The following is a 16,255-nucleotide window of genomic DNA, read 5'->3' as shown; positions in this document are numbered from 1 at the left end:
TTACCTCGAAGCCCCTCAGCCAAGTCTCTTACGAAGATGTTAAATAGGATCGGGCCCAAGACCGAGCCCTGCAGCACTCCGCTGATCACCTCCGTCGTATTGTAGTGGGTACCGTTTACCATTACCCTCTGAAGTCTATCTCTAAGCCAGTCCCTAACCCATGCGGTTAATGTTTCACCCAGTCCCATCAAACCCATCTTGCTCAATAACCTGCGGTGTGGGACGCTATCAAGCGCTTTGCTGAAGTCCAAGTACACGACGTCCAGGGACTCCCCTATATCCAGCTTTCTTGTTACCCAGTCAAAGAAGCTGATCAGATTTGACTTTCCCTTCGTAAAACCATGTTGATGGAGATCTCGTAGATTCTCCTCGTTCAGGATCGTATCCAATTGGCGTTTGATTAGTGTTTCCATAAGTTTACTCACTATTGATGTGAGACTCACTGGTCTATAATTCTCAGCCTCCGTCCTGCATCCCTTTTTGTGGAGTGGAATGACGTTAGCCATTTTCCAATCCAACAGGACTCTTCCTGTACTTAGGGAAAGATTGAAGAGCGCGGATAACGGTTCCGCCAGGACGTCACTCAACTCCCTGAGCACCCTGGGATGTAGTTTGTCTGGTCCCATAGCTTTGTTCACCTTGAGTCTTGATAGCTCCTCATAGACACTGCTGGGCATAAAGTCAAAATTTCAAAACGGGTCTTCCGAGTTTTCCCTCATCGGTAGCTGAGGGCCAGATCCCGGCGCCTCGCAAGTGAAGACCGAGCAGAAGTATTCATTTAAAAATTTGGCTTTGTCGGAGTCCGATTCTACATAGTTCCCGTCGGGTTTCCTAAGGCGTACTATCCCATCTGTGTTTCTTTTTCTGTCACTAATATACCGGAAGAAGGATTTATCGCCCTTCTTGATATTCTTCGCAAGGTTCTCTTCCATTCAGAGTTTGGCCTCCCTGACTGCCGTTTTGACCGCTTTTGACTTGGCCAGATAGCCTTCCTTGGATTCTCACTTCCCTGATTGTTTGTAGATGATGAACGCTCTTTTCTTCTTTTTTATGCGGTCTGAGATCTCCGCAGAGAACCACTGTGGTCTATTGTTTCTTCGCCGTTTACTTACTGATTTGACGTAGCGGTTGGTTGCTTCGTGTAAGGTTGATTTCAGAGTTGACCACATTACCTCTACATTATCTGTATGGTTTTGCAGTGCCCGATGGACGAAATCTCCCATGCTTTCGAAGTTTGTGCCCTTAAAGTTGAGGACCTTGATTGATGTGCTTGACTTAGTGAAACTTTTCCTGAGGTTGAACCATATCATGTTGTGGTCACTGGAGGCCAACGTATCATCTACCGAAACCTCTGTGACACTTTCTCTGTTGGTGAGTATTAGGACTAGATGAACACATACATGCCTATTCCATTAATCTAATCATTTACGTGCGTAATAAGTGGGTAAATATTAATGCCCACGTTATAAAATTAAGTCTTATGAGGGAAATTTTATAACAGATTGCCTAAGATAAGAGGGCAGAAAGATGTTTATGTTGTGATGATATGGCTCTTTGGCCAACAATGACCATAGCACCCAATCCTGCAGAGCAACAGTGAGAGTCTTTACTTCTAAGAAAGCACTCAGACACAGTCAACCTCTGGCTTCTGGTTTTAGTGCTAGGCATTTGTATAGTCAGGGTGACTTTCTCAAATCTTTTGTTCAGGACTTTCTTCCACTCAGTACTCTCTTTCCTTTGGTACATGCTTTGGTATTTGCAGAGCCTTCTGAATCTTCCACTTCAATAAGAAAAACACTTGGTTAAACAGTTTGGGCAATATGCAAATCAGGCTCTCTCCATGATCGCTTCTAATGCGCTCTGTAAGGGTAATTCTCCTTTCAAAAACACATCTTTTCCAAATAGCAATATCTTTATACTGAGCCATTTTTAGTGAGTAGTTGGAACTTAGTTGAACAGCCTCCATCCCTTGGACAGGACAACATTCTACCTTGACCTTATGGTCTTGTCCTCCAGCCTTGGTTGTTAGTTCCAAAGAAAATAGTTCCAAAATCAAACAGGCGGGGGGTGTGGCTTGGACGCGAACTCGGATGGTTGGATAAACGAGTAGCTCCACATATACAAGCATATATACAAGAAATACTACCAAATATTTTAAAGAAATTACGAAATATATTGAAACATGACTTCAACTAAACAAAATAAAGCTGATTTGGGAACCGGAATATCGGGAAGCAATAAGAGGTCGAAACCAGAGCCAGGTACACCCTCTAAAACCCCGCTACCAACAGAAAAAAATCTCGACGTTATGGAAGAACTAAGACAAATAAAAGAAATTGTCTTAGATAGTAACAAAAAACTACAAAAAGCAATGGAAGATGCTGCAATCCTTACTAAAAGAGTGGACATCACAGAAAATAGAATTTCAACATTGGAAGATATTACAGAACAATTAAATATAGATATGAACCACAGCAAAATCATATGGAAAGAAATAACAGAGATAAAAAAAAATCTTGAAGACAGCCGGAATCGTGAAAGACGGAATAATTTAAGAATAATCGGATTACCTGAAGGTATGGAAAAAAATGATCCAATTGCATTTCTGGAAAAATTTCTACCTAAAATACTACCACTGAAATTTAAAACGGAACTAGAAATTGAAAGAGCTCATAGGATTCCAACACAAAGAAATAACACTCAAACAGGTCCAAGAACTTTAATTTTCAAACTTTTAAGACATCAACAAGCAATTGAAATATGTCAAATAGCCAAGGAAAACAAAAATCTCAAATGCCAAGACTCAAAAATACATATTGTCCCGGACTTTGCGAAAGAAACAGCAACAAGAAGAAAACAATTCTTAGACATGAGACCACAACTAAGATCTCTAGGAGCTAGATTTGGGCTCCTTTACCCGGCGATTATGAAGGTTACTATTGCTAACAAAACACAAAACTTTACGGATCCAAAAAAACTACAGGAATTTATGGATCAACTTGAGCAACCAATGACAATTTAAAGGACATTTAATGACCAATTTGTGAAAACTTTGACTTATATGATAAATATATTTCATATGACTTTCAATATAAGAACTTTTTGAAAACATCGATTAAAGATTTGGATCTTTCAAAGCAACGGAAAGAGAACGCACAAGGATCGAATTAAAGATTTAAACAACTTGCAACATTCTCCATGGATAGCAAGAAAACTGAAGAAACACAAAAATTTAAATTCTAAAATTCTAAACAGAATAAATAGAATAAACTTACACGCAGGAACGAAAAATGGACTGAGATCCGTCTCCGAATTCGAATGGTGACGAAGGAAGTTTTTTTTTTTCAAACAAACTTAAAGATGTACTGATTGGTTGAAAATATTGAGGGCAGAGTAATGGTGAGAAGGAGAATCATCCTTCAATCACAGAGAAGATTATAAAAAAAGAAAAAACACGAAGTGATTGGTTTGTTTGATTTCCTATCGAAGGCGGTACTTCCGGTTTAATTTTGCGTTTCAGATATATTACAATGCGTTTCAAATACGATATATGTGAAAAGAATTTATTTGAGACGCAAAATTTGCCTGATAAGTTTTAAATAAATTTTGTCTCAAACTTCATGTTTCTTCTTATATAGATAATCGTTCTCTTCTTTGTTAAGTTGAATCTTAGCATCCACAGTTTGTTCAACCTAGCACTCCTTTGCGGGAACTGTGATGAATATTTCTGGCACGGGGATGGCGATTCTCTCGAGAATCATAGGAAAATAGTGAGCATCAGAGATGAGAGAATGCCTGTGCTAGAGACTCCTATTACAGTTCCGCGGAAAGAGGCTAAGCTCGGATGCCTTTAACATGATACTTTTATTATATCCAGATATGAAAGCTTTTTAAGGTAAAAATAATTTACCACCTCGAAAAGATCCAAAAAAAAAGAATTGTAATTGATGGGGTTTTTTTTATATATATATTCCATGTTCTCAGACATAAGTAATGTAATGTAAATGATAGTCATTCTTATGGATTTAAAGATATACAAATATAGAAAAATAATCTTTTATTATATAAGAATGACAAAAAATTTTTTTTTTTTACTTATTCTTATAATTAATCATACAAGAAGAGAAAATATACAGATATAGAGAAAAGATGGTAGTACTTTAGATAAATTATTAATAGCTTGGGGGAGTTATCTAAATCTAACCTCAATCTGCGTATCCAAGTTTTCGTAATTAATAAGGGGGGGAAGGGAGGGATAGGAGGGATGGGATGGAATAAAAGGGAGTTATATAAGGTAATTATGGGTGTAAAGGAAAGAAGAGATATGAAATACTTAAAATTTTGGGAAAATATATATAATTTAATACCTGAAAAATTAAAAAGATAAATGGATATTAAAATAATGTCCTTAAATGTTAACGGTCTAAATCATATGATAAAAAGGAAAAAAGCACTATCATTTTTAAAAAGGCAAGATGCAGATATATGCCTTATACAAGAGACCCATCTCTCACATATAGAATCTAATAAGCTAGAAGGAGGTTGGGTCAAACACTGTTTTTTCTCACCAGCTATAGGGAAAAAAGCGGGTGTTGCTATTTTAGTTAATAAAAAATGCTCTGCTTCATTTAAACTAAAAGCTTCAGATATTCATGGAAGATGGATAATGGTGGAAATGAATATGGGAAATACTACCATGACGTTAATTAATATATACGCCCCTAATTCGAACCAAAATGAATTCTTTAAAACTCTTCAACAACTGATCATACCACTGGCTACTTCAAATCTTATAGTAGCAGGGGACTTCAATGTTGTAATGGATCCTTTATTAGATAAAAACCCAAGTAGAATTATGAAATCTATGGGACTAGATAATTTGATTCAATCTTGCGATTTAACAGATATATGGAGAATACTTCATTTTGATGGTCGGGAATTTTCTTTCTGTTCTCATGTTCATAATTCCTTTTCAAGAATAGATTATATCTTTACTTCAAATCATCTTGCACATCAAGTGACACAAGCAGCCATTGATCCTATTATTTTATCTGATCATGGTGGAGTGTGGATCAAAATTAAAACTACAGATCAAAATAATAACAGACCAATTTGGAAATTAGATAATACACTGTTGGTTGACCCAAATTTTTGTGAAAATCTTCTAACAAAAATGAAAGAATTTTTTCAAATAAATGATAAAGATGAGATTAACAGAGAAACTTTATGGGATGCTTTTAAGGCATCAATTAGAGGACAAATAATTTCTTATTCGGCTTTTCTAAAAAAACAAATTAAAAAACAATTTTTAATCTTAGAAAAAGAGATTAAAAATTTAGAATCAAAACTTATAGAAAAATGGGAATATTCTATTCAACAAGAATTATTAAAATTAAAAGGTAAATATAATGAGATCTCATCTAAGATGATTAGGAAAGATTTATTTTCTCAACAAACGTTGTATTATGGTAATTCAAATAAATCAGGAAGAATATTGGCAAATTATCTTAAAGCGAAAAAAAGGAAAACAAAATTAATAGCTATAAAAGATGAAAATGGAAATACATATACACAAATTGAACCTATTTTAAAACAATTCCTAAAATTTTATAAATCTCTTTATTCTTCCGAAAATTATTTAAATAAAGAAAAAGATGGTTCTGAATTTTTAAAAAAGTTAGAGGGTCCAAAAATTCCTGAACATATAAAACGAAGTTTAGAAGAACCAATATCACTAAAAGAATTAGGAACAGCTTTGAAATCCCTTAGAGTTGGATCCGCTCCAGGTGGTGATGGATATACAGTGGAATTTTATAAAACATTTCAAAATTTTTTATTACCCTATTTATTAAATCTTTATCAATATCAACTCAATAAAGGTTGTATTAAAGGCACTATAGCAGAATCTTTAACTATTGTTTTGCCAAAATCTAATAAAGATCCCACTTTGGTCTCAAACTATAGACCAATATCTTTAATAAATGTAGATGGAAAATTATTAGCAAAAATACTTGCGCTAAGATTAGCTAAAGCTCTCCCCCATATAATAGGTATGCATCAAACAGGATTCATTGCTCAAAGACATTCATCTCACAATACCAGATTAACATTCCATATATTATATTTAACAAAGAAAATGAATGAACCTACTTTTGCAATTTCATTAGATGCAGAAAAGGCTTTTGATAGAGTAGAATGGCCTTTTATGTATCAGGCAATGGAATGGTTTGGTATAGGTCCTGGATTTATACAAATGATACAAACAATGTATAGCTCCCCTTCTGCTAGATTATATATTAATAATACGTTTTCAGAAAAATTTAATCTACAGAGAGGAGTTAGACAAGGATGTCCCTTATCCCCTTTGCTGTTTGATATTGTTTTAGAACCCTTAATATTAGCCATCCAACAAGCAAAGGAGATACAGGGTATACCTCATTCAGATAAAGAATATAAGATATCTGCTTACGCAGATGATTTATTACTATATTTGAAGAATCCAGAATCCACCATTCCACATCTACTTGAACTGATTGAGAAATTTGGAAATTTTTCAGGATATAAAATTAATTGGAATAAATCAGAGATTCTTCCACTAAATATACACTGTACAAAAGGTTTATTTGATACATTCCCTTTTGTTTGGAAAGAAGAATATATTAAATACCTTGGAATTTTGATAACAAAAACAGTAGATGAAACAATGAAAATTAATGAAAAATGTTTATTACAAAAAGTAATAGAAATGTGTGAGCAATGGAATCCTTTGCATTTATCTTGGTGGGGAAGAGTACAAACTGTAAAAATGATGATTTTACCTGTAGTATGTTACCAAATGGGGATGATACCAGTTTTCTTTCAAGATTCGTTTTATACAAAAATAAATAGGATTTTGACAAAATTTATATGGCTTGATAAAAAACCAAGAATTGCTCTAGTGTCATTGCAAAAACCAATTAAGGAGGGAGGGGTAAATTTTCCCAACTTTTATAGGTATCATCAAGCCTATATCTTACGTCATGGTATGTATTGGATTCTCCCAGAACCCACAGATAATATTCCAGACTGGTTTTGGCTGGAATGGAGGCTTATGTTTCCATTACGTCTTAATCATGTAGTTAGTATCAAATTGCCAAGGTTATACAAAGATCATAAAATATTTATGGATACCTGGAAAACTTTAAAATACATAAGTAATCTTACTCAAATTCCAATTAGTAAATCAACCAATCAAACTATATGGCTAAACCCCAAGATCAAAATTGGCGGTTTTAAAGTCATCTGGAAACATTGGATGATAGCAGGCATTCGTACTTTAGATGATGTAATAAAAAATGATAAATTGCTGGAGTTTTCACAATTGCAACATAAATTTGGTCTTAATAAAACACAATATTTTAAATGGTTGCAATTGAAGCAATCTATTCAGAGAGGGTTCCCTGAATGGAAAGATCTTACTAAATATCACAGTTTGGAATTCTTATGTTTCCAGATGGACTCAATAGGTCATAAAGCCGCACAGTGGTATAAATTAATATCCGGATATATAAATAAAAAACCAAAAAATGGTCTTAGAGACATTTGGAGCATTGAGATAAAGCACCAAATTAGTGCATCTCAATGGCCACGACTTTGGTCTTGAAGGCTAAAATGTACGATGTCAGCATCTATGAGACAAACTTGGTTTTTTCTTCTACATAGAGCTTTTTGGACCCCTGTTCGTTTACAAAAAATAGATAGTTCAAGATCCAATAGATGCTGGCATTGTCATATTGAAATTGGGACATTAGATCATCTTTTATTCTTTTGTCCATTTATCCTATCATTCTGGAAATCAATTTGGCCCCAAATTAATAGAATGTTAGAAAATCCGGTAGCCTTGACATATGATACTATATTATTTGGAACAACCATGAGAACAAAAAGCCAAATTTCATCAAGTAATAACAAACTTTTATTTATTTTAACTGGAATTGCAATACAACAAATCACATCCAATTGAAAACAACATGATAGATTGAATTATATGTTCTGGTGGAATTCGGTATGCCACATATATAAAATGGAACTCGCTATTGCAACACACAAAGGATACATGAATAAATTTCAAAAAATATGGGGACCATTAACAGATTTTTGTAAAGAATGATAATTTTTCCTATAAATAAAATTTGGAAATATCTGAAGACCGTTAACATGATTTCTCTAATGAAAAATCAACTTTTCCCATGATAAGATATTTGAAAAGAGGGGAATGGGGTGGGTTTTTATTTTTGATTATTTATGTAATATTGATTGGGAAGGAGGGAGGGATCGGGGATTATTATATTCAATAAAAATATCAGAAATTTAGATTCATTGTATAATATTATAATTTTATAAAATAATGTTTATCAAAAAAAAATGTTAAAATTGATATTAATATATGAGTTAGTCAAGTGTGTACTCAAGTTTCTATTGAGTTTATTTGTAACACTTGTTGTAACACAAAAAATGAATAAAGATTTGAAACAAAATCAAACAGGCGAAATAAAAATCCAAAACCTTCTCCCCACTTTCAAGGAAATAATTTTGTCTCCATTCTGTTTCTCAGCAGTCCTTCCTGCACAGGCTTTTAGAGCTGGAGTTACTCAGGCCCTGCAGTCATTCGTTCTCCAGAGTTGATAACTTCCTTCTGGTACCTTCTTCTCCCAGCTTCTCTCTCTTTCTGGGGAAGAGCCTTTCTAGGGCCTTGGGACTACACCCCAACTATCTCATGCAGGTAGTGCATACAAATTCTTCTCCCATCTTCTCTCTCTTTCCTCTTTCTGGGGAAGAGCCTTTCTAGGGCTTTGGGACTATACCCCAACCTTCTCATGCAGGTAGTGCATACAAATTCTTCTCCCAGCTTCTCTCTTTCCTGTTTCTGGGGAAGAGCCTTTTTACACCCCAACCTTCTCATGCAGGTAGTGCATACAAATTTATCTCATGCATATTCATTGTGGATATAAGAACATAAGAAGCGCCATCTCCGGAACAGACCCTAGGTCCATCAAGTCCGGCGATCCGTACACGCGGAGGCCCCGCCAGGTGTACCCTGGCATAGTTTTGGTCCCCATATCGCTCCAAGCTTCTCGTAAAGAGAAGTGCATCTAGCCTACCCCTACCCATGTCACTTCATGCCACTCATAAGGAGATGTACATCTAACTTACCCTTAAATCCTAGAATGGTGGATTCCGCAATTACCTCTTCTGGGAGAGCATTCCAGATGTCCACCACTCGTTGTGTGAAGCAGAACTTCCTGATATTTGTCTTGAACTTGTCCCCCCTTAGCTTCAGCCCATGTCCTCTTGTCCGTGCCACATTGGACATTGTAAATAATGTTTTTTCCTGCTCTATTTTGTTGATTCCTTTCAGTATTTTGAATGTCTCGATCTTATCCCCTCGTAGTCTCCTTTTCTCAAGGGAGAACAACCCCAGAGTCTTAAGTCTTTCCTCGTAATCCAGGTTCTCCATACCTTTCACCAGCTTTGTTGCTCGTCTCTGCACCCTCTCTAGCAGTATGATATCCTTCTTTAGGTATGGAGACCAATGCTGGACGCAGTATTCCAAGTGTGGTCTGACCATCGCTCTATAAAGCAGCATTATGACTTTCTCCGATCTACTCGTGATTCCCTTCTTTATCATGCCTAGCATTCTATTCGCATTCTTCGCTGCCGCTGCACATTGCACCGACGGCTTTAGTGTCCTATCGATTAATACTCCCAGGTCCTTTCCCTGTTCAGATTTTCCCAGAGTTGCACCTGACATACTATACTTGTGTTCCTTATTTTTTCTGCCTAAGTGCATCACTTTGCATTTTTCTACATTTTTCTACATCTGCCATTTATCTGCCCAATTCTCCAATCGGCTCAAGTCACTCTGGAGTTCTTCACTGTCCTTCTGTGATTTGATGGCCCGGCATAGCTTTGTGTCATTTGCAAACTTGATGATCTCACTGGATGTTCCATCCTCTAGGTCATTGATGAAGATATTAAATAAGATGGGCCCAAGTACCGAGCCCTGGGGCACACCGCTAGTCACATTTTCCCAGTCCGAGAACTTCCCATTTATGCCCACTCTCTGCCTTCTGTTCTCCAGCCATTTGCCTATCCGTCTTAGTATATCTCCTTCTATTCCATGGCCCTGCAGTTTCCTGAGGAGTCTTACATGTGGAACTTTGTCGAACGCTTTCTGAAATCCAAGTATATAATATCCACCGGTTCTCCATTATCAATTTGTCTGTTCACTGTCTCAAAAAATTGAAGTAGGTTCGTCAAGCATGACTTCCCTTTCCTGAATCCATGTTGGCTGGCTTTCATCAGGTCGTGTGTGTCTAGGTGCCGGGTTATGCTATCCTTGATCAGCGCCTCAACCATCTTCCCAGGGACCGACGTGAGACTCACAGGTCTATAGTTGCCCGGTACTCCTCTTGATCCTTTTTTGAATATCGGCGTGACGTTCGCTATCTTCCAGTCGTCTGGTATCTGCCCTGTTTTGATTGACAGATTGGCAAGTTTTTGGAATAGTTCTCCGATTTCCACTTTTAGCTCTTTCAAGACTCTCGGATGAATTCCATCCGGTCCAGGGGATTTGTCGCTTTTGAGTTTGTCGATCTGGCGGTATATCTGGTCCAAGTCCACATCTACTGTGGTAAGGCTGTCCTCTGTTACTCCTTTGAACACTTTCACTGCTTCTGGAATTGTTGCAGTGTCTTCCTTTGTAAAGACAGACGCAAAGAATGAATTTAGTCTGTCTGCGATTTGTTTGTCTTCCTTGATGTACCCTTTCCTTCCCTGGTCGTCCAGCGGTCCCACCGCCTCATTTGCGGGTTTTCTCCCTTTCACGTACTTGAAGAAAGGCTTGAAGTTTTTGGCCTCCTGCGCTATTTTCTCCTCATAGTCCTTTTTGGCATCCCTCACTGCCCTGTGACACTTCTTCTGATCACCCTTGTGTTTGTTCCAAGTTTCGATTGTTTTCGTGCATTTCCATGCTTTGAAGGAGTCCTTCTTTTCTTTTATGGCTTCCTTCACCTCTTTAGTAAGCCACGCCTGAAAACCTGATCTGCTTGTGGCACTCTAGGATCAGAGCTGACTATCCCTGCTTTGAATATTCACTTTCCTGTGTTTATGAAAATCTGGCTCGGATGCCAGGTAGGATGGAACTAGTTAATGCACAAAGCTCTGCACTCCACACATGCTGAACAATTGCATACGAAGACTATGAAGTCAAATATGCAATGCGATTCAGCAAAATAACTGATTTTCTTTTAGTCTTTTGAGGGATACCATAACCTGGGGATCTAGAGACTGTGGCAGCAGGTAAACTGGTTGGGAGGGAAGATAAAATACAAGTTCAGCTGCTCTAGGGATCAAAAAAAAATACTAAGAATCTCTGAGCCATGCATCAAAGAGGATTAGGGTACTGATATCCTGTGTCTTCACCTGGTTCTCAGTATAGTGTCCTTTTGATCCCATACCTGAACAGTCAAAGCCCCAATATTCAACACATGCTACAAGAACAAAGCTACTATATTTTAACTTGAGTGGAGAAGGTGCCTTCTTCAGCATTTTCATCCCACTAATGTGGCTGCTTGGTTTTATAGCTTCAACTTTGCTTCCAGTAGCAATTCAGTTAATGTAATGTAATGCAATTATAGCTAATTCACATATTTTTGTAAGCAAGCCCACACTTAACATATCCCATCTTGCAGAACTTGTTTGTTCTTGGTGATATCCTTGATCAGATGCTAAAAAAAAGTTTGAATCACGTGCCTTCTCCAAGCACCTATAGCAGACCTGGTGATGATTAGTGATGGCCATTTGTATGTTTAGGATAAATAAAACTTGAAGACATGGTCTTCTTTTTGACGTGATATGAAAGACTGACAAAATGATTTTGTGGAGGAAAGATGAGTAAAAGACATCAGAAGACCTGTGTGCATTGCAACTTAACACAAACTTATTGACAGGAAATGCCAAAAAATAATAAAACTTCAAAAGTACTGAAAAATTTAAATAAGTGGAGGATAACAAAATGAATAATCAAGTATATTATATATAGGGGGTATTTGGGGGTTTTAAATAATAAAGCAGTCTACTCTATACAGTAGAACAACCAAATCTCCAATCTACTGATAACGATACCAGACTACAAAACATTCAGAAAAAAAATAAAGACTATACTGCTTAAGAAATCCCTGGAAAAAGACCTAACACCACAAGTCCTCTTCCTTCCTGCCAATAACTCTCCAACCTCTGAAACAACCTACTCTACTCTTCACTCTCCTTGAAAATGACCAGACATCTTCTGCAATCCACCTTCCATAACTCTTTTTGTAATCTGCCTTGAACCATGAGGTAATGGCGGAATAGGAATCCCTAATGTAATGTAATGTAATACATTCCATTTAATAGCGATAAGAGTTGCTTTAAGGCATTATTGGAGTTACCAAGATGTCTTTTTCAAGTGCTGTACTAGGTCCAGCTCCTGGCTGGTCTTCATCTAGTGACAAAGACTGGAGTGCTGCAGATTCTTGCTGCCTAACAAAAGAAATGTATAAAGAAATTATTTAATATATATTTATGACCACATAAGTACAGTATATGAAATATATTTATATTTTACACTGATGAGTAGTACAATATAGTTTTGGAATATAGTTTATACTAAACATGTTTGTGGCTATGGTAGAAAATCTACTATTAACAATGATACCAAATGGTACCAAAAGGGAAAAATATGATATATGAATGATAATAGTGATACAAAGATTAGATGTAGTGAGTTAGCTAAATGATAACATAGAAGACTATGTATTAACCAGCATTAAAATCGACATGGTGGTTCTAGGTAATACTTAGGGCAATACACAGGTCATTTACAAGTATGCTATTATCACAACTGGAGAAATTACAGTATATCCACTACAACTACCCATTAAGGATATGCATGTATTTTGTATCATTACAATGCCTTAAAAAATTTAGGGCCTGATTCTTGACACACGCATCCCAATTGCTGGTCTATGTTTAAGGAGTCTGTCTGGGAGAGTAGACATGATTATGAATAGGACACCAATGCAATTGGTGGCTACCAATATTGGCGTCCTATACAGAATGATGTCCTTAGTACATGCAAAATTTAACACACGCTCACATACAAATTAACATGTGTATAACTATAATTTATGCACATTAAATAATTGTAATACACATAAAAAGAATTATTAACAAACTAAATAAGGCCCTCATTTTACAAGCCCTATTCATGTTTGAGGGGTACATAAATTGACACTTAAATGTTTATTTTGTATAAACATCTAAGCCCCCATTTTACAAAGCTGAGATATGTATGTCTGAAACCCAGTTGTGTGCAAATGGCCACAGATATGGTCTATTGATGTAAATTATTTAGTCAAGAAAGTCTATTTAGATGGGAAATACGTATCAACAGAAATTATGAAAGGTTGGTCAATGTTGAGACCTCCTTATAATTTTCCCAACTATTCTTATTTATATATAGTATCTTTTAACAGACCCTCAGAAATGCCACCAGCCACTCAAATGCATATCATAGTGGTTGGATTTATACATTAATTCCTCACCGGGTCAATCCAACTATTTTTAAAAATTTTTATATTGATGATTTTCAAAAAGTGCATCAGTGCATAGATAAAACTTTTTATAAATATAAAGCTAATACTTAGCTTAGCTTAGCTTAGGTGGTCCATTCTAAGGGATCCTGTCACCGACATGTTTCACCCTGCTCGGGTTTCATCAGGGTTGTAATCCCTAGAACATTAAAATCCATATTAAACACTAAATCTGTGTAAAGACTAAACTCATTCAAATTATGAAAACCATTAACTTCAAGTTTAGTAAAAATAATTCCAGATTTAAACCCAGAGGGGTAACAGTGTTCAAGCGATATCTCCACCTCTGTTCCAAGAAATTCAGTTTAGCCTCCAGATCCCCCTCCACCCCTTGCACTATTAGTTTATCTATTATTCGCCATCTAATCCCTATGTTTTTTTGCTATCCAATGTTGGACAAGGGGGGCTGACAGAGATTCAGTATTGATCCGCGACTTATGTTCATTCAAGCGTAAATGGACCGGACGTTTCTTGAAAACATGGTTGGTACACATACAAAATGCTCTCGTTGCCAATGGTATCCTAATACCATCGAAGGAGACCGTTGGCAGGATCCCCAAACAGGTAGAATTATTAAAACTCGAGAAAATACAAACTGTAAATCTGATTGGGTGATTTATATAATAGTGTACCCATGTTCCTTAGTATATGTGGGCCGGACTAAACGTCCGGTCCATTTACACTTGAATGAACATAAGTCGCGGATCAATACTGAATCTCTGTCAGCCCCCCTTGTCCAACATTGGATAGCAAAAAAACATAGGGTGGATCAGATTAGGTGGCGAATAATAGATAAACTAATAGTGCAAGGGGTGGAGGGGGATCTGGAGGCTAAACTGAATTTCTTGGAACAGAGGTGGATATATCGCTTGAACACTGTTACCCCTCTGGGTTTAAATCTGGAATTAGAGTGGCTTACACTTATATGAGGTTTTGTCTGATTCATTTTCATCCCCTAGTGATCTAATGGATAAGTAGGGAGTGTTTTAAAAAATTCGTAGAAGCCTCCTTTAGGGAGATTTGACATAAACATAAAAGTTTCCCTTCCTAGTAGGGCTGTCAGTCCGCCCTCTTGCTGATGTTAGCATAGACTCTGCTGGCCCAGCTTGGAGGCGGTCCGGACGTCACCTGACTTCCTAGAGGGGAGATATTTAAATCTTGGCTGTAACACACGCGGCCATTTTGAAATCTTGGGAGTGGTCGCGTTGTGGGAAACCAACTCTAACTGAGGTAATATTTTTACTAAACTTGAAGTTAATGGTTTTCATAATTTGAATGAGTTTAGTCTTTACACAGATTTAGTGTTTAATATGGATTTTAATGTTCTAGGGATTACAACCCTGATGAAACCCGAGCAGGGTGAAACATGTCGGTGACAGGATCCCTTAGAATGGACCACCTAAGCTAAGCTAAGTATTAGCTTTATATTTATAAAAAGTTTTATCTATGCACTGATGCACTTTTTGAAAATCATCAATATAAAAAATTTTAAAAATAATTGGATTGACCCGGTGAGGAATTAATGTATAAATCCAACCACTATGATATGCATTTGAGTGGCTGGTGGCATTTCTGAGGGTCTGTTAAAAGATACTATATATAAATAAGAATAGTTGGGAAAATTACAAGGAGGTCTCAACATTGACCAACCTTTCATAATTCCACAGATCTAGTCATGTTTTGTGTGAGGCAAAGACATGGCAGGTATATACATATTTATTTACCATTTCAGAAGGGGACTTTAATGTCAATGTCCTAAAAGATCAACAACTGCTACCAAGCAAAAATTTGGTATACAGCTGTTGGCAAACAGCACTCCACTGGAGGGATTAGGGGAGGTTATACCCTTAATCTCCTAGTGACTTTGTTCTCCCCCACCCCCAAAATGAAACTGGCAAGGGAAACCAGTCTTTATGACAGTGTCAAGAAAATGCATGATTGTTTTTCTAAATTTGCAAAGATAAACAGGTATGCCAGCATATACCCATTTATGTACTGGTTCTGAACCCATCATTATATTCTACATTAATTCGCTATAAAAGGATGCTTATGTTACATGCACACCCCCAGTGCATAAATGTCTATTTCTCCTGTATTTTAGAACAAATGCTAGTTCAGCAGGTTCTGTTTTAAATTACTCATGAAACTTGAGATGTACTGACCTGCATGTCTCAATGCCAACTTCTACAATCTGTTTAAAATGGGGCTGTTAATCACTGAAAATCAGGGGGAAAGCCAAATTTTCTGAAAATGAACCAAAATTTTTGCCTTTGCACATCTCTACTTTTCATGCAGATGTAAATTATTTTTAAGAAGTAGAGACTCACATGATGATATTAACAAGAGCACTTCTAAACTGCTCACGATCATGTGTTGGAAGAGGATAGCTACGTCGCACTTTGGAAGATGAGGCTCCTGCACAAGATCCATCAGTTCTGCTTGGCCCTGGCCTAGATGCTATCAAGTCCCATGCTTTGCTTCCCTTGTGTTTAAGGTTGAAAAATTCTCCTTTAATGAAAATAAAACAAAGCATGTTATAGGTAATATACAGTACAACAGAAATGTCTAAAAGCTAAAAACTT

At 36.7% G+C, this 16,255-nt stretch overlaps 1 protein-coding gene across 1 annotated transcript in view; it reads right to left on the bottom strand.

The window, feature by feature from the left end:
- Nucleotides 1-16,016, bottom strand: part of DNAH7 (dynein axonemal heavy chain 7) — a 707,015-nt gene extending 690,999 nt beyond the window's left edge. Inside the window, exons 1-2 of the mRNA XM_033944671.1 lie at nucleotides 16,001-16,016; nucleotides 12,471-12,561 (exon numbers count right to left, since the gene is read on the bottom strand). Of these exons, the coding sequence (XP_033800562.1) occupies nucleotides 12,471-12,561; nucleotides 16,001-16,002 (93 nt within the window). The 5' untranslated portion in view covers nucleotides 16,003-16,016. The remainder of the gene's footprint in view (nucleotides 1-12,470; nucleotides 12,562-16,000) is intronic.
- Nucleotides 16,017-16,255: the final 239 nt, after the last annotated feature.

This window comes from Geotrypetes seraphini, chromosome 5, assembly GCF_902459505.1.
Source record: "Geotrypetes seraphini chromosome 5, aGeoSer1.1, whole genome shotgun sequence".
Lineage (NCBI taxonomy): Eukaryota > Metazoa > Chordata > Amphibia > Gymnophiona > Dermophiidae > Geotrypetes > Geotrypetes seraphini.
The sequence above is the reverse complement of the archived record's forward strand: the minus strand, read 5'-3'. Positions and strand labels throughout refer to the sequence as shown.